Source organism: Hipposideros armiger, unplaced genomic scaffold (genome assembly GCF_001890085.2).
Source record: "Hipposideros armiger isolate ML-2016 unplaced genomic scaffold, ASM189008v1 scaffold_92, whole genome shotgun sequence".
Lineage (NCBI taxonomy): Eukaryota > Metazoa > Chordata > Mammalia > Chiroptera > Hipposideridae > Hipposideros > Hipposideros armiger.
In genome coordinates this window covers 2,499,606-2,518,940 of record NW_017731442.1, presented here as the reverse complement: position 1 = coordinate 2,518,940, position 19,335 = coordinate 2,499,606, and the positions used below count along the sequence as shown (strand labels likewise).

General features: G+C 39.5%; 2 protein-coding genes across 10 annotated transcripts in view; one reads left to right on the top strand and one right to left on the bottom strand.

Moving 5' to 3' along the window:
- The window catches only part of GANC (glucosidase alpha, neutral C), a 66,862-nt gene extending 49,828 nt beyond the window's left edge, over window positions 1-17,034 (bottom strand). Inside the window, exons 1-6 of one of the 9 annotated variants that reach the window (XR_002124328.1) lie at window positions 16,049-17,034; window positions 14,159-14,221; window positions 12,651-12,759; window positions 10,127-10,297; window positions 8,593-8,643; window positions 4,347-4,474 (exon numbers count right to left, since the gene is read on the bottom strand). Coding sequence is in view for 8 of the 9 variants with exons in the window: in XM_019644904.1 (XP_019500449.1) it covers window positions 4,347-4,474; window positions 8,593-8,643; window positions 10,127-10,297; window positions 12,651-12,759; window positions 14,159-14,221; window positions 16,049-16,077 (551 nt within the window). In the remaining variant the exon portion in view is untranslated. Of the gene's footprint in view, window positions 1-4,346; window positions 4,475-8,592; window positions 8,644-10,126; window positions 10,344-10,712; window positions 10,799-12,650; window positions 12,760-14,158; window positions 14,222-16,048 lie in introns of those variants that run through there. The other 8 variants (XM_019644904.1, XM_019644905.1, XM_019644903.1 and 5 more) reach the window with 8 other exon arrangements.
- Window positions 17,035-17,090: 56 nt separating this feature from the next.
- Window positions 17,091-19,335, top strand: part of TMEM87A (transmembrane protein 87A) — a 43,222-nt gene continuing 40,977 nt past the window's right edge. The window contains exons 1-2 of the mRNA XM_019644865.1: window positions 17,091-17,336; window positions 18,590-18,650. Coding sequence (XP_019500410.1) covers window positions 17,181-17,336; window positions 18,590-18,650 — 217 coding nt within the window. The 5' untranslated portion in view covers window positions 17,091-17,180. The remainder of the gene's footprint in view (window positions 17,337-18,589; window positions 18,651-19,335) is intronic.

The following is a 19,335-nucleotide window of genomic DNA, read 5'->3' as shown; positions in this document are numbered from 1 at the left end:
AGTTATTGACCCACTGAGTCCACAGTGAGATGGAACCAGGCCAAACTTTTGTTTATCACCTGACTCCTATCAGCCCCAATATGACAGTCTATTCAAGATAGACTGTTAGAGTGTTTTGGATCCCCGGGAATTACGTACGCTCAGAGGCAATAAAAATCTCTCACAGGTCTAGATAGTTCTTTCTCTGGTGCATAATCTCCATGGTAATGGTCACAGACCTTTTTGGGAAATGTCAGGAGGGATAGTTTGTGTTCTTATTATATCCTTAAAAAGTCCTTCTCCGTGGATTCCAGGTCTCCCCCTCAAGCAAGATGCTTAGGTTCTGGAAACTAACTCTGTCTGGAGTTTGGAGGTTGTGTCTCACTGTTCATCAAATCTAAATAGAATTCTTTTGATTATTTCATCAAGTAGGACTTTAATCCATCTATTTCAGCCTAATGGACTCCTCAATATATTGCTCACTGTGCTGAGAGTTCAATCATTTTGAGTACCAGAGGCCCTGCTGCACATTGTAGAAACATGTCCACCTTGTCTCTAACTAAATACTGCTACTTTGACTCTGCCACCTGGAGTCTCATCATCTCTACTGAAAACAGGGAGCCCATTTCAATGGCATCATTCCCCACCATTATTGCTAGCTTGCAAAAGATGTTCACTCACTACAGTGCTTTCCAAGTGTTCCCTCACAAATGTATTTCTCAATGAAGAGAGTATCTTCTGGATCAGTGGATCTCAACCTTCCTAATGCCGTGACCCTTTAATACAGTTCCTCATGTTGTGGTGACCCCCAACCATAAAATTATTTTCGTTGCTACTCTATCACTGTAATTTTGCTACTGTTATGAATCGTAATGTAAATATCTGATATGCAGGATGTATTTTCATTGTTACAAATTGAACATAATTAAAGCATAGTGATTAATCACAAAACTAATATGTAATTATATATTGTGAAATATTTATTTCTAATTACAAATAAACAAAATTTTGTCTTGAAGCATGGAGACGGATAGAGGAGCGGTGTCTCGGTTCCTAAGACCATCGAAAATATGTGTTTTCCGATGGTCTTAGGCGACCCCTGTGAAAGGGTCATTCGACCCCCAAAGAGGTCGCAACCCACAGGTTGAGAACTGCTGGGCTAGATGAACTGGTTGCATATCAACTTCAACATCTTTATATCCCTAAGTCTATGGATCATTTCTTCTACACTGTGCCAAGGAATTTCTGGTATCTCAGCTTCATTCAGCAGAGTCCATAGCTGAATACAGAAAACAGTTAACCAAGCAAATAATTAGAGCCCCTCTCAGCTTTCCAAGCTAGCCTATCACATCTAGACTCTCTGGTACACAGATTATGTTAATAAGTTGAGTGTGATCCTAAAATTATGTGCCTTCCTTCTGGTCCAGGAATCCCCCAGAAATCACTTCCATGCATACTTCCCAGGTTTTTACCAATATACAGTCTTATAACTCTTTAAGGATGCAAGCCTTCTTCCCCTGAGTTTGGGTATAACTGGCTCCCAAGGCATGTTGAACTCTGATTCTGATCTTATAGTGGGTGTGGAGGCAGTGAACGGTAGTGGAGGTGAGACACAGGAGCACTGGAATCCCCTTACATGGTATATCTTAGGTGAGGTCAACACAGGGTGTCCAAGCAAGCAAGGTAGGATCAACTTCATCAGACACAGGAGAAAGAGATGCTTCTGTTGGAGTGGGAGGCTCAGTGGAATTTTAAAGTTGTACTCAGAGTTATCAGAATCTTCCCAAATATTGCTATTTCAATTTTGAGGAGTTCTACCTTTTCCCAGTTAATGCCCTAAATTCACAGATCTGATGAGATTGTGAATTCAACTTACGGCCTGATTCAGCAAACTATAATATTAAACTCTGTTATCTAATTTTCAGCTACAAGGAAAAGTCCTTGTAGTTAAAACAGATATTAAGAGATTTTTTAGGACTATCAGAGAAACCTATGAGGTTTCTGACAATGCCTTCAGCTAAGAATTTAAAGCCCTGAGACTGCTGTTTTCTTTAGGTTCTTCATAGCAGCCAGGCCACAGAATTTTGAATTCTGTATCACAATCATGCTGTGCTGTGGTTCCACCCATTGGTCTGCCAGAGCCATGCTTTCAATAGGCACTTTATTTCAGTTGTCCACAGGTAGTAATTTAAGTAACTTTGCCATGGAATGCCATGGTTTATTACCAGTGGTATTAGTTTGCTAGGGCTGCCATAATAAAATACCACAGACTGGGTGGCTTAAACAACAGAAATTTATTTTCTCACAATTCTGGAGGCTGGAAGTCCAAATCAAATACCAGCAGTTTTGGTTTCTTCTGAGACCTCTCCTTGGCGCAAATGGCCATCTTCTTGCTTTGCCCTCACATGGTCATCCCTCTGTCTGTGTTATGTGTCCTAATCTCCTCTTCTTACAGGACACCGGTCACATTGGCTTAACCCACCCTAATAGCCCCATTTTAACCCAATTATCTCTTTAAAGTCCCTATCTCTAAATACAGTCATACTCTGATTTACAAGGGGTTAGGGCTTCAGCACATAAGTGTGACAGGCGGGGGTTGGGGGGATACAGTTCAGCCCATAACACTAATATCTCATCCTCTAATGATAATCAGGTCCTCACTGCCTTCAAATCCAACTAGATCAGCTAACCACCCACATATTCCCATCCATGAGGATCTGTTGCCTGTACTCACTTCTGAAACCAATGACTATATCAACCAAGACTCAACTGTAGATAACAGATACAATTGGCTATTTTAAGCAGAAAGTAAATCACTTAATGTGGGGGAGTTAGGAACTTACAACATCATGGGAAGGGCTGAGGTAGCAGCTTCCTGTGTGGGTGTTCGGTGATGACCCCAAGAACAATACTGCATAACTGTATGGCCAATGCAACTTCCATCTCAGCTAGAATCAGGAAGTTGGGTAATTAGAAGTAGCTGTGGCAACTGCTGGGCTCCAGGATAATGCCACCTTAGCTATCATCTAGAGATCAGGAAACCATTGCCCTAACTAGTGTGGCTCTAGAGCCATTCTACAGCTGCCAAATCCATACCAGCAAAATGGGAAGCTCAGTTCTGAAATCAAGATACCTGTAAGTGCATCTGATTGGTGGAAACTGAAGGAAATCAGAAACTAGCTACATGGAAGTCTGCGAAATGGAGAAATGTGTAATAGTTTTTCTTTTAGATTTCTAGCTACTTCAATAGCCAAAAGCCCTCTAGAAAGAGATTGGAACAGAAGCAGAACTAATATATTGCATTTATTACACAAAGTTAATATCACCTTGACTTCAAAACACAGAAAAGATAGCACTGAAAAAAGGAAAACTACAGACTAATTTTACTTATAAACACAGATGTAAAAATGTTAAATGATCTATTAATAAGTGAATCCTCCAGGATAGTAAAAAGTAATATATTGTGACCAAGAGGTGATATATGTATATGTATATATACACTCATTTGCCAAACTGCAAAGCCTTGAGAACAGTCTCTTTTTAATTCGTTTCCTAAATTCCTGACATGTAGTAGCAGCTCAGTAAATAAATATATTTTAAATTTATGATGGTTCTACCATAACTGAATTAATTTCTCCTTATAATCTATTGATCTTTTATTTTCATGGAAATAATGCAATTTATTTTTCATTGAAAAAAATCTGTATAAAACAGTGATAATGATGCAATAAAAATTAAAGCACCTGGCATAATCTTATATTCCCTTAGTGAAATAATATGAAAAAAAATAACAGAAATCAATAGGCAGAGAACCAGGTTGAAATATCACAGGAAAATGTGTTGAGAAGTGATATAGATTCTGCAGGTACATAAAAAATGTTTTAATCCTCAAAGATTTTTTTTCACCTAAATACTGATGATTAAATGATCTCTGATTCTAAATCAAATTACACGTTAGACTTCTGAGACTACCCATAATTAAAAGTGAGTCACTCTAACTGTATAAAGTACTGAGAGCATGGGAGTTTGGCTAGTGTATTAGATAGATCTCTGGAGCCCTGCTGCTAATCTGAGAGAATAAATTAAATAGCTCTCCTTCTACTTGTTCCCGAAAGTATGGTTAATAAACCGTTTTCTTTGTGAGAAGGAGAACAGGGATCAAAAGCTCTGGCTCTCCCCATTAATAAGTGCTGATGGATGAGTCAAACAGTGGATGAAAACAGAATGGATAACATCAAAATGGAAACTAACTCTGCAAATGACTGAAGCTTTGAACAGACTAAATATGAGGTTCATACAAATCTACTCAAGGTGTGATAAAATAACATATTGAGGGCACATTCAAGATATCTTGATCCTTGGCTTACCTTACAGTGCTTGGCTTACTTGTGAGGACATCGGGGACTTCATACCTGGGCTTCAGAGGAGTTTCTTCATTGATTTTAAGCCTGAAAATATTTCCCTCTATACCATAAACTTCAGCCAAAAGAGGAACCTGGGAACAGACATATGAGATTAGTTTCCACAGGTTATCTCAGTGATGGTCAGTTCTACAGTCAAATGACAATAATTAGAAAACTATTTAAATTTTTACAGGCCAAGCAAACTGGGGAATAATGGCAGTCATGAAGAAAAAAAGCTATCCAATTTACATACCAGGGGTGTCAAAAAATGTATACAAGTGGACACTTTGGTCAATGTTGCTCAAGCAATAGTTTGCCGTCATCAGAAGTGTTTGGATGCTGATGGTAACCATTTTGAGCACCTCTTGTAATTGCAGAAGTCAAACGTGACTTGTATTAATCTTTTGTTATCAGTACATATTAAGTATTATGATTTTAATACAGTTTTCCTTTCTTAAAATGTGTATACATTATTTTGGCACCCTCTGTATGTACTTGCTTAGCTATACCTGTGGTAGAGACAAGAAACACCTATGTGTTCTATGGTTAGGCAGACATATAATTGTCCAGATCAGGACCTTTAAGAGTGACAGGGGTCTCTATTAATGATATTGGATGACAGCTATAAACTGAAACTGCTCTTTGAAAATTGGGACATATGACCATTGCATCTCTGATAAACTACAGATATCTTGAGAATAAGAGTTTGGTGTTAAAACTATAGAGTAGCTGGATTCTGTCTGAATGAAAGATGAAGGGTAATAAGCCATAGAACAGAACAGACAGTAAAATGGTAGTCATTGGGGTTCTTTAGTGTAGATGAATAAGGCTTGCTGCTAAAATCAAGGTACTTCCAATACACTTGGGTATGTGGCCTGAAGAACTTTCTCAAGAGGTTGGGAAACGGAGTTAAAATTCTGCCTACAATGGGAGATGGAAGCATCATAGAATTATAAAGAGAATACAGAATTTGAAAAATAAGACACAAAACAACAAAACCTAAGAGAGTAGAAATGGCTGGGTTTAGCTTACAAAACGAGATATCTAGATCAGAGAAATAGTGTATGGCGTGGTTTTCAACTAGTGTGCCATGCCACACTAGTTGATTGCAAATTCTTCAAGTGTGATGCCAAATTCTGGTTAAACTGGGTACATCTAGTGTTACTATAGGGTCTGTTAAATAAAAGGCTAAGCTGGGTAGGCTGTGACATAGTCTAGAGCAATGTGGTACAAGGAACAGGAAGTAGGAAGAATGTCAAAGCAAAGCAGCACCAAAAAAACGATGTTACTGGAACCCTGCTTTTGGGAATATAGAAAAGTAATCAGGGCACACTTAAACAGTGACATGACACTGAAGAGTGATCTGGTAAATAGTGCAGTGGTCATGTTGCTTTTACAGACATTCTTAAGACAGGGTTATGATGTAGTAGTGATCATACTATAATTATTTTTCCCAGTTTTATTGAAATATAATTGGTATATAACATTGTCTAAGTTTAAGGTATACAATGTGTTGATTTGATACACTTACATACTGCAAAATGATAATCACCATTGCATTAGCTAACACCTTCATGTCTCATAATTGTCATTTCCTTTTTGTGGAGAGAACATTTAAGATCTCTCTTAGCAACTTTCAAGTATATAAGAGTATTATTAACTATAATCACTATGTTGCTCATTAGACTTCCAGAAGTTATTCCTCTTAAAGTTGGAGGTCTGTACTCTTTGACCAACATCTCCCCTTTCCCCCACCCCAAATCATACTGTAATCATTGCTTACATGTTTAATGTTTTTTATATTTGAATCACTCAAAGTGTGCCATCAGAATTCTAAATTTGAAAATGTGTCCAAATATAAAGCTGAAATCCTGTTAGATTATGTATTCTGTTCCAAATTAGACATAGATTTCCATTGCTCTCTCAAATTCAATTCAACTAACATTTATTTGGCATCTAATATTGGGATGTGCTGTTTGCTATGAATAGAAAGGATGGCTCAAGTCTTAAGGGGATTGCAATTTAGAGGGGACAAAACACATACATAGTAAACAAAGCATTTTATGTTGAGATAGAAGGACAACGGCAGTGCTATGGGAGAACAAGGAAGGGGAATATTAATGATGACTATAAGGAGAGGGGTTCTGGGGCATCTCCCTGGAGGAAGGGACTTGAGCAGGGACTATGGGTAGGCAAAAATGGGCAAGAACATGCTAAGCAGAGTGTACCGAGGTTGTCTGTCTATATATAATTAACAAATTGCATCTAGTTTATATACTCAGAGATCCTCCCATTTTTAGTAAAACAGCTTTCTTAAAAAAAAATTTTTTTAAAACAAAGACTGGTCTGTATACGTTCTGTTCTTGAGATTGCATTCCAGAAAGGAATCCTAACTATATGAAAGGAGGTAGCAAAAACCCTGCCGTTAACATAATGACCTTATGCAACCAAACACAAATCAGAGTCAAAGCCCCATTCTGTTGTGATTTTAACTTAATTAAGCAAACACATTTTTCCAATAGATAACCTTTTTTCAAGGTCAATATCTAGATTCATTCTGATCTCTTATTAACAACATAGCTTCATGTTTTAAGTACAAAATTTTCTTAGACCTTAGTATACATTTGCTCCTATGGTCTGGCTCGTGTTTTTAGTGGCTTAAAAAAAATTTTTTTAATAGGAGCAGACTCAGAAGTCCAATCAGTAAAGCTACTCGGGTTGAAGATAGTGGGGAGTGGCTCACAGCCCCCACCTTTAAGCCCTGCCTTCTCTCCCTGCATTGAGCCCTGAGACACTTCCACGGAATCCTCGGGGCTTTGTGGATGACAGTTCATAAACCACTTCTCTGGGCTTCTTAACTGCCAGCCATTGCCCAATTATTCCACAAAAGCCTTGCTCTGTCAAAAAGTCTGAAAATGAATGTTATATTCTTCTATCTAAAACATTAGGAACTTTTAGATAGTCCTGTTCTTCTCTAGGGAACTGTTTGGACATTTATTAAACAATAATACATAAATAAATTATCCATTCTCTTCCTACTATTAGTGATGACAATGAAAAAATGTTAAGAAGGTAAGTTACAGAAGTTAGATCACTTAAACTAAGAATTATTTAGTGTTAATATTTAGATAATAGTAGCAGTTACACTCAAATTGCAAGGTGGATCATATAAAATAAATGAAGAAACATATAACTAAATATTTTAAATGTGGTGAGACAGCATGGGTTTTACTGCCTTAAAAATATTTAAGATGTATAAATATCCCTACACGGAGATGATGAGATACATAAATCCTCAGAGAAAGAAATACATTTTGGAGGTTCCTTTTAGTACCACAAGTCTCTACTTGGTTTTTCATAAACCTTTATTCAGAGGCTTACCTCTCATAGTCTGAGAAAGAGTATTAATTCCCTTTTGTTATCTTATTTCTCCCATACTCAATACAAAACCTGGTAGTTTGTCATCCATAAGTTTAGATTTTTGGCCACATAAGCAAAAATATCAGATAGGTTGTAAAAATCATAGTGGTAGAAACACTCTTGTCTATGTATTCAAGCAGTGGATTGATCACAATTATATTAAAACAAAACTTTTTGTTCATCTACAACTGGGAATCACAACTAGTGTAGACTGACTGAGTTAACAAGCAGCCCTAGAAAACATATTTAAATGGCAGTGGGTATTAAGAAGGGAAATTATGACCCCATCAAGTTCTCCCTGATGGGTAGATCTTGCTTTTCCTCCAGCAGCAGGTCTCTCTTCTATGAGGAACAGTTAAGCTAAAAGGCCTAGAAGAGCAAGCAATGACCTCTTCTAGCTGTTGATCAAAACCTTCTAGGATTCAGAGAATGGTCTAAGAGTTCATTAAATTGCTATTGCTGTAGGCCACCAACTTCCTCTTCCACAGTTGCAGTCAGTCGGTTTATTGCAAGCACTGATTCTCTATGGCAAATGTTGGCAAGTTCATGCTGGACATTAGCCCATTCCCCCTAGACAATTAGCCTGTCCAGGTGTGCTTCTGATTGTTTGGCTAGTTTCCAAATTCAATGCCTGTTCCTGGCATTTCTGCAGAAATAATATTGGCTAACAAATGGTAGTTGTGCCTCATCCACTGAGGAGGTAGCTGGTTGGGCAAAGTCTCATTTTTATCAGGCTTAGATGAAGAGGCAAGAGTTAACTTCATGGAGATGCTCAGAGATTTCGCCACACCTTTAGAGAAGCTGCTAGAAGTGTTGTCTCTGTTGAAAACCTGCAAACAGGCTGCAAAAGAAAGTAAATATATTACCAAATGGTCATGAGAAAGCATCAAAATTAGCAATATAAAGCATGCCAAAGACAGGCCTGTGTTTTTTTTAGCTAGATTCAGAAGACAGCATAAATTCCTCTGCTCTGATGTCACAAGACTAGATTTTCTCTGTTTCTGAATCCAGGTCAAATTTTCACTGAAGGTAAAAAATTGATAATAGCTGAAAAAAAAAAACAGTTCTAAAAAAGCAATCAACACTTTACTGATAGCTCCTTTCTTTTTACATTTTCTTCTAGAAGCTTCTTTATCAAATATCTACCTGTTATTCTATCGTAAGAAATAGACAAGACTACTACACTGGGACCCTATGTGAGAAAATGTACACATCTGAACTTGCAACCAGCTTTTCTTCAAAGCCTAGATGTTCAGAGCATGGCCTGGAGATGACACTTAGGGCAACACTTGAGCTTGTATTGTAAAATTACTGTGTCCGAGGGAACAATATGTTTGCTACAGACTGAATTATTAACCCCCCAAATTCACGTGTTGAAGCCCTAACCCTCAGTGTGATGGTTTTGGAGAGGGGGCCTTTGGGAGGTGATTAGGTTTAGATGCGGTCATGACGGTGGAGTCATGATGGGATTAGTGCCCTTACAAGAAGAGACCAGAGAGTTAGCTCTCTCTCCACCATGTGAATATACAGTAGGAAGATGGAAGTTTATAAGCCAGGAAGAGGGTCCTCACCAGACACCGAGATTTTGGACTTCCCAGACTCCAGAACTGTGAGAAATATAATAGATCTCTGTTGTTTAAGGCGCCAGTCTATGGTATTTTGTTATGGTAACCTGAACTGACTAAGAATGTTGAATGAAGCTTGGTTCTGTTTCCTGGTTGCTTATTAAGAGGCAGATTGGGAAAAAAGTTTTAAAAAATTAACAACAGAGCTTGCCAACAAAGTTACTGCTTTAAGGGTTTTAATGGTGGGAGGCAGGCAGGCACCAAGGGTGCTGGGTTTGTCAGAATCTGCCTCATCAGTGAAATCTGAGAACTGCAGCTGTGAACTGATTAGGATCTTCTTAGACTCGGGGCTTGTCTCTCTGAACCTGAAATAAAAAGCTGTCATTCTGAATAGGTGGATGTATGCAGCTTGTTTTAAATCTCCCGACCACACCCATACCATATCCTATTGTGAAATCACCTGGGAAACACCAATCCCAGAAACCACCTCTATTGGAGGCTCCTTGACTATGCACTGAGTGGGAGACAAGGTTCAGACCTTTAGCGATTAGTCTGGAACTTTGTTGTCCCTATCAAACTGACAGAGGACATGAAATTGTAAGTCCCTAATAGTCACCTCAAGTCCAAGTGACTAGGAGGTCATTAAAATGGAGTTCAGCTCAGAATTTCAGGGTGACCTCCCAAAACATATACATTTGCATGTATTTGCCTGAGATCAGAGTATGCAGATTCCCTAAGCAGCCCTGATATTTCCAATACCTGAAAATGGAGTCCGTTCCAAGGGGTCCTCAAAGTTCTCGGTCTTGAGAGCCATGTTGCTGACATCCTGGGTAACTTGCCCTTGCTTGTTGGGCCCCTCAGCTCCATTCTGGGCCATGTGCTGTCTTGTGCTGAGATCCCATAGGTCCCCCTGGACTGTGGCTTCTTTTCCTTTGAAGGCATCCAGATCTGGTGGGCTCTGTTTCTGGCATCTGATCTGAACAGCATTATCCCTCACAATTTCAGGATCCAGACAGGTGTGTGCAGGAAAGCTGATCTATAGTCTTGTAAAAAGCCATATGTGGGGATCTACCACTCACTACACTGGTATCAGGCTGCACTGAGAATCTGCATGTTGGCCCACACTAGTATGCAGAGGCCTTTTGCCTTATTTGCGTTGCCTTAGCATGTGTTGTCATGACACTGGATCATTCAGGTGGTGCTCAATATACTAAGCCTCCCCAAGGATGCAAAGGGATTCTTGCCTTGACCATGGAACAGCTACAAACAACTCTCTAGAGTTAGACACACTGGGGACAAGAAGGAAAATGAGCAAATGACAGAAAAAATGAGACGGGAAAGGCACCTGACATCTGGTAGCAGGCCTGATGACTCCTGGAAGGTCACTGGTGGACTCCTTGCATTTCCTGGAGTCAACTGCTTCTACTGATCCTGAATACAGAGGTTTGGTTGGGTGTCAGGCTATTATACCACAAGCAAATGGCAGGTGGCTCTCTAGGTAAAAATATTTAGTGCTACCCCATGTTTTCCTATGAACAGCTGTGAAACTAGTCTACAAAAGGATGTATAGTTTGGAAGACTTGGACCAGCAGTAGAGGACCTATGACTTCATGGTTACCATGAATTGAGAGCTCAAATGAGGCAAATTCCTCCAGAAAAAAAAATGTGTGATATAAGCAGCAGCACTAAGTTTTGGAGAAAGACTAACCATCCCATCTGTGTAGTTGAGAGGTGAACTAAATGTACTGTCACCATAAGTACATCCTTAAATAACCAGAAGTTGGGGACAGGGAACAGGGATAGGGAACATAGAACTGTTGATATGATTCTAGCCTCTATTTTGAATTCGGGCAAGAAGGCTGTTAGAAAATTCCACACCTACGAAATAAGCTAATCTCTCTAAAACTTCACAAGGGAGGTAGCCTACCTCACTGTGTAATTGCTCCTTCTGTCTGAGAATAAAGTTGGGATCCTTTGCTAAGTTAAAGGCCTTACAAATGCTATAGAGAAATCCCTGATGTTGTGGGGTAGTTTTTGTGCTGTTTTCTCTGAGGAGATCTCTCAGTGCAGCACTGCAGGGCCAGAGCTACGGTAGTCACAAGGAGAGCTCTCATAGCTTTGCAGTGAAAGTGGGGATATTTTCTCAGTCTGCTTCCCAGAACTGGGATTTGGTAGTGAGTTGGTGGAGTTACTGTTCAAGCTATTAGGGACCTAGACCACACGGTTCTAACTATGTCTTTCAGTTACATGAATTACCAATTAAGCCAGATTGGTCTGGGAGGCCTTAGACCAGCGGTTCTCAACCTGTGGGTCACGACCCCTTTGGGGGTCGAATGACCCTTTCACAGGGGTCGCCGGGTACTCGTATGTGGGTGTATCTGCATGTGGGCCTGGAGACGGATAGAGGAGCGGTGTCTCGGTTCCTAAGACCATCAAAAATATGTTTTCCGATGGTCTTAGGCGACCCCTGTGAAAGGTCGAGAACCGCTGCCTTAGACGCTCAGGATGTCTTTCAAAGATGGGGGAGGATCTGGAAGTGAGGGTCAGGTCGGGAGCATCAGGTACTTGGGCAGAGCCATACCTCCTAGCTCAGCCCACAGCACTTCCTCTATGACTGGCCCATGTGTATAGCCCAGTAGTTTGGTGACGACAGGTGAAAAAAAGAACTTAGGATATAGTACTGCTCTAATCTTTTCAGTATGCAATAACTATAGTGATCCGCTAGTGAAGCAGCTCAGGAGATGGAACATTTGTGACTTAGGTTTTTCAACTACATAGTCCCTTGCTCCCCTGGCCCACCCACATTTTAAGGTTTAGACATTCACTGGATCTGTACCATGCTCAGGCTGCATGCTCAACTGTATGCTGTGTAATAGTGACAGAGTATGGCTGCTTGATAGAGTCAAAAGATGCAAGTGAAAATTCTGGTTACCAGCTGTAACTAGTAAAAGATACTGATTACTGGCTGTGACTTTGAGCAAGTGACTTTTTAGACTTCAATTTCCTTATCTGAAAATTGGAGCTAATACAACATATGAAAACTAAAAGGAAATGACATTTGTAAAACATCTAGGAAGCATCTGATACACATGCAATCTGTAGTTGATATTCATATTATTTTTAAGTTAATATCAGTATAGACACAAAAAGATTACATTACTTCTCTAACAAAGTTTATTTTTAGAGCATACACAGTTTTAATTAGCCTTTGTGGAAATTTAATCATTCAACTCAAATAAACATAGAAACAAACAATTCTCTGTAGAAAATACTTCTGTCTCACCTTAGTTGCTTCATTGATGATTTGGAACTTGGTGCTATCTTTGTCTGTTGTGACTGAGTCTAGTAATGCCCGATAGGTGGACTTCTTGGACAGCTGCTGTTTCTGACGCCTACAGATAGGAAGTATACAGATGCCTCAGAATTATTTGTGACTGTCAGCATCCAATAGACTATATTATCATGGGGAAGTCATTAAAATTTCCTATGATAGTAAATGAATTCAGCACAGACAGTATTCTAATAAAGTACTAACAGTAGTACTTTGTTAATAAAGTGCTAATGAAATTAGTACTAATAAGAAAAATACTAATAAAATTGTTCAACATAACATTGCTCAAGGATGGTATTTTGTCCCTTTACTGAGAAGATGGGGCAGTTTTCATAGATGACAGTTATTAGCTTGTTAATTTTATTCCCTCTTTCCATGACATGTACACTGTAATAGAAACTTAATAAATTCTAGTGGAAATCCAATATAATCTAGTGGTTTAACAAGGTGACCAGGACTTCACTAAAGAATTCCCTCTAAGGTACTTGTTCAGAATGAAAATGATATGATTTTCTTCCTCTAGAGCAGTGTGAATAAATTAGAAAGTTGTAATATATGATACAATTTTTAGTGATTTCAATTTCAGGATCACATAAGGCTCTGGGGAAATAGGCAATCTTGCAATCTTATATAGTGGTGATGGAAGTAAAAAAATAATAGAATCCCTATGGAGAGATATCTGGTCATAGTTAAAATTTCAAATATATTTACTCTTTGACCCAGTAATCCCACTTCTGGAAATTCATCCTATAAATATGCTTGCATGTGTAGGAAATGACATATGTATAGCTTATCATTGTGGCAGTGCTATTATAGCAAAAGATTGAAAATGACTCAAAAGTCTAGGAGTATGAGAAAAACTGAATAAATTCTATCTACCCAATGGAATACTCTGTAGCTGTAAAAAGGGAGGACAATCTCCATATACTCATGCGGAGCGCTTCAGAATAAACTATGAAGCAGAAAAAAAAAAGAAAAAAAGAAGCACACAAAAAGCTACTGGTGTAAGAAAGGTAGTGATATAAGAATATTTGTAGTCACAAAAAGAAGTACTGGAAGGATTAACAGAAATTACTAAATCTGGTTACAAGGACAAGATGTCTAATTGGGCAGAAATGGGAAAGGAATAGAAATAATACTTTCAATGTACATCTTTTTATATTATTAATTTTTGAAACATGTAAACATATTATCTCTTCAAAGACATAAAATTTTAATATTAGTTTAAAAATACTTTGACTTTTAAAATAAAATGCCTGTTTACTGAAAAATTTAAATAATACAGAATAAGTGTATAAAGTTAAAGGAGAATGTCTTCTATCTGATAAATTCCTTAATCACTGAATTTCCTAATTGACTTTTTCCTTGAAAGCCTATGAGATCTCAAAAATTTATTAAACATCAGTTTTGAAATACTGTTAGAAACATTTTGATCTAGGTAATACATTTCCACTCTTTACCTATAGAAAGCAATCTTGCTGCAGTTTTTGAAAACGTCGTTATCCACAGCTTCATCTTCAACACTAAATAAACAGACATTTTAAGAAAGTTAATTCACATAGGGTTTGTGAATCCAATTTTTGTACCTTCTCTAACTATGGTATGAACATGGGAAGTAAATCTCTGCAATGCAAAATTGTGTCATGGTCATAACATAACATAATAACGTGTGCTGCAGAATAAGATCCTTTTGTAAATCATCCAAGGTAAACAACAAAACATCAAGTTCTGGGATTACTCTGAGCAATGGAAAAACGGCACTGTCACTTATGAGTAAGGATTCTTTTAAAATGAGTGAAGACTATGACTACAACAGTAAAATCGGAAGGAGCAAAAGTAAACAAAAACTCAAATCAAACAAACAAAAACAACCCACCCACTTATTTATTCAACAATATATTTTCAGAATATTCTTACTGAGTGCTGGGCCCTGAGCAAGATATGAAGGACTGTGTTCAAGATTTCTGTGAGAGCTTAACCAACAATCACAAATCAACCTGACAAATGCTATAATATAGGTATGTGCAAGGTGCCAGAATAAGAATAGAAACAGGTGTAGAAGAAATACTGTTAGCTATTTAAGAAGATGCTAAGTGAAATAAGTCAGACAGAGAAAGACAAATACCATGTGATCTCACTTATATGTGGGATCTAAAGAACAAAATAAATGAGCAAACTAAACAGAAATAGTCTGAGACATAGAGAAAAAATTGATGGTTGCTAAATGGAAGGGGGGTAGGGATGAGGAAGGTGAAGGGATTAGAAAGCACAAATTGGTAGCCACAATATTGACACGGGGATATGAAAGACAGTTTGGGGAATACAATCAATATTATAAAGATTTTGTAGGGTATTAGATGGGCACTTGTCTTATTAGGGAGACCGCTTCATGGACGGTGTAGATGCCTGACCACTGTGCTGTACACCTAAAGCTGAAGCTGAATAATATTGAATGTCAAATTTTATATATCTATATATCTATATCTATATCTATATATAGTCACAGAATGTGGAGTACAGCATAGGGAATTGAGTCAATGGAATTGTAATAGCTATATATGAGGTCAGAGGGGTAGTAGCTTGGGGAAGGGGGTTATCACTGTGAGGGGTGTAAATGTCTAACTATTACATTGTTTTTGTACACCTGAAGCTAATTAAAAAAAAAAAAAGAAGATGCTGACAACCGAGATATGTTTTTTAAGACCAACTTTCCAAAATAGCTGTTTTTGGAATAAACCATGAACAAGATGTATGTATATTGCTACTTGAGATTATGTACTTAACACATGCCCATTAAAACGACTAGAGTATAAGAAAAAAACATTGGCTTTCATGCAGAGGTGTGGCTGAATGCAGCTGTGGTCAGTATGTCCATGATTATTTAGGAAGCTACCACTGAACACCAATTTCAAAATACTATGAAAACAACCCCAGACAGATACACTCAGTCATACTACAAAGGCAATCAAATCCTTCATTGACTCAGTCTTTGTCGCTGTTTCTTTTAATCAAGTGTGTACAGATTAAAGAAATTTGCAGTCTTCTCTTGCCAGCTTTGAAGACTAAACTCTGGAATGATATGGGAAGAGGTGGGTATAGCTGAACTTGGTAAGCAACGTGCCTGAAATTCATGTGTTAGAGTTCTGATCACAACTTTTCCAATTTTGTTAACCATCCTGAAAGTATTTTATGAGGGTTTGGCTATTAATATGAACTAACACCTGGGGAACTGAGGGGAAAAAACGATAAGGATTATGTGCATAAATATAAAAACTATGCAAATAAGAAGTGCAATCAAACATTCGATAAAACCTTCAATGCCACAACCTGCAGGACCACTGAGCCTTTACCTGATTTCCTCCTTTTTGGCTGCTTCCATGGCTTACCAGTCACTTCACAGGCTCCCAGCTCTCAGGCCAAGGTCCCGTGCGATCTTTTCAAAACGCGAGCAGGCCAGGCTTCTAAGTTACCACCACCACTTCATCACCTTCAGGTTTCTCGGAAATGGGAAGTCCCCTTCAGGTCTTTAAGGAGACAAATCGACTCTTGTTTCTGGGTTTCCAGGCCCAAACAAGTGTTTCTATCGGGATTTATTTCGCATATTGTTCTTGGTGATGACTGGCTGATAAGGAACCGCTTTGGTTTGGAACCGAAACTGTCTTTGCAGCGGTGCGTGTACGCAAAGAGCCGTAGAGGATGAAAACTCAGGAGCGTGAGAATCAGGAAGTATCGAGATGGCCTGCCCGGTTTGGGCGAAGCTTCTGCAGGTCTAGCTCAGTGACAGTAACGCCATATATATGTAAATCTGATACACTCCCCCCGCCCCCCTCCGTTTTTAGCTTTGAGTGGAAAGGGCCGGCCGAGTCTTTGCTGGAGGTTTATGTTCTCCGGTCAAACTCTACGATAGCATCATACTTTTCAGGGCTAGAAGTGGCTTTTTAAAGAGGTTATCTATTACATCATCCAGTTTAGGAATCGCTTCGTCTGCACCACCACCAAATTCCATTCTTTGCTTAAATACCCCCGGAAACCGAGAACTCACTACTCAACGCCAAACAGCCAGCCAGACTACGGACTTCCCAGACTTTCAGTCCCGTAGTCTAACTTTGACTTGGAAGGGCTATAAGTGGCTGGAGTGAACGGAAGGAAGAGAGAGCCAAACACTACATACTCATAGGTAATCGCCTGGTCCCCAAACCTAAGGGCTGGGAGAGAGAAGAGCCGACCGAGGCAGAGGTGGCTTTTGGCGATGTTCCTAACTCTCCAAGGTGACCAGGTTACGACGAGACGACGCCTGCGTAGTAGGTCTAAAGCCTCACACTAAGCAGTGACATCTACCGGAAGGAGGGGCCGCTGAGTCGCAAAACAAACAAGCCTCGCGAGGTTTTGAGGACTCGGGAGATCCGGCCCCCTCCCCGAGAGCAGAGCCGGAAGAGGGCGGGACGAACCGGAAGAAGGCGAAATGCTTTCGGCAGACACTCCATGGCTGTGAAGATGGCGGCGGCTGCGTGGCTTCAGGTGCTGCCTGTTCTTCTTCTTCTTTTGGGGGCTCATCCGTCCCCATTGCCGCTCTTTGGTGTAGGACCGGCACCCGTCGCTGCAGCCGACCGATCCAAGTGGCACATTCCGATGCCGTCGGTGAGTGTTCCCGAAGCAACTGAGCCCAGAGGAGCAAGGGGTGGGGCTACGGCGGCCCAAGGAGTCCATGAAGGTTCCGCAAAAGTCCGTTTCCAAAGGGGTGGGATCTCCGGGAGCGTCTGTGTTGCTGGTTAACAGGGACCCATCTCTCGAGTGGAAAGCCGTGAAGTTCTTGTGGGTAGATTAGCGGAAATGTTAGGACAACTTCAGGAGCGCAGAGGAGTGTTGGAGGAACGGTTTCTTAGAAAAGTCGGAGAACTTTCAGTTCCTGACTGAGACGTGTAAACTTGGTGTATGAGTGGAGAGTGGTTCTTCTTCCAGCTGAAGTTGCACAGAATCCAGTGACTCAGGGTTGGATAAGAGGGATATGTAAATAGGCGTCTTTCTTTTCCCTCTGCACTTTTTTTTGTTACTGGATAATTCTACTTAGAAAGTTGTATGATTTCGTTTGAACTTTGAAATGATTCTTAAGCTTTGCTGCGTGATTAGGAAGTCTAAGCATTTAAAAAAATTTTTCGAATGCGAGAATGGCTAAAATGGAAGAAATAGTATTCTAAAATTTGATATGGTAAGGCTAGCCTTTCCTTTGGGCAGTTAACTAGAGTGGTTTACCCTTTCTGCCCCCTTCCCCCCTTTTAAACTTTGTCTGGGTAAGAGTTATAGTCCTGTGGGCAGACAAAAATCAGATGAAGGCAGGAAATGCTGAAAAGCCTTATTAGTTTTATTAAAACCACGATGGCCTTTTTGTTTCATCCTGTCCTGCTCACTGGTTATAATATCCAAATCTTGTTTGGGCTTTTATATGGCAAGCATTATAGCTTTCGTTCATTTGGGGAAGATCTTCAGGTCCTCAATTTTAGGTATTTACTTGTTACTAAAATAAGTTAAATCTGGCTATCTGCTCATAGCATAGTTTATTTGAAGAAATGATAGGTTATTTTGGACAGTGATTAGTGAGTAAAGGAGATGAACTGATTAAGGAGTATCTTCCATGAAGATTTAAGTTAAATTGAGACTTCTAGCAGCCTTCCTTCTACTGTCCTTGCCTCGTGGCCTGTGGGAAAAAAATGTACCAAGTTTCAAATCCTGCAGTTTGAATCTGGTTGAATTTTACTAAAAGGAATGCTATTGATGCCGTTTTTGTTAAGAAAACTAACTTGAACATTTCATAAATTTAGATTTTTATACCAATTATACTCTGCCTTGGGAATTAAAGTGACCTGATGCTAATTATCTTTCCTTTATCTTTGCAGGGGAAAAATTATTTTAGTTTTGGAAAGATCCTCTTCAAAAATACCACTATTTTTCTGAAATGTGAGTTTTTGCATTTCATGAAGTTTTTGAGTTTTTGAGTAATCTTTAAAGTTTTAAAATACCTGTTTTCTACTTCTGATGACTTACTCTCAATTTAAGTTCTGAAATTTAATAGTCCAACACAATCTAGGTATAAACATATGTAGATATAACTAAGGTCTTTTCACTGATCTTCAGAATGCTTATTTGTGTGAACTTTATTTTCTCATCTTGTTTTTTGGGTGTTTACTATATACAGTTGACCCTTGAACAATGAGGGACTTAGGAGCGCGGACTCCCTGCACAGTAGAAAAACTACATGTAACTTTTTTTTTTTTTTTAAGATTTTATTGGGGAATTGGAGGAGGGGAACAGATAAGTTGCTGTCCTTTTGTTCTTTAATCTAGTTGTGGAGGACGTCGCTTCACTGACCCATGTTGGTATTATCATTGTGTTCTTCCCGGCTGAGGCAGATCAGTCGCCAGCCACTGGACGGCGGCTCACAGCAGCTCACGAAAGCTCACACCAACTGCCGGCCAGCCCCACTGCAGCCTACGCTGTCGCTGGCGACTCACGGCAGCCCAGCTCCAGGTCAAGCTGTTGTTCACCACCTTAGCTGTAGAGGGCGCAGCGTCACTGGCCCTCATGTGGGATCTGAACCGGGGCCCTGCTGCTCAGAGCTGGCATCCCAAGCCAACTCTTAACC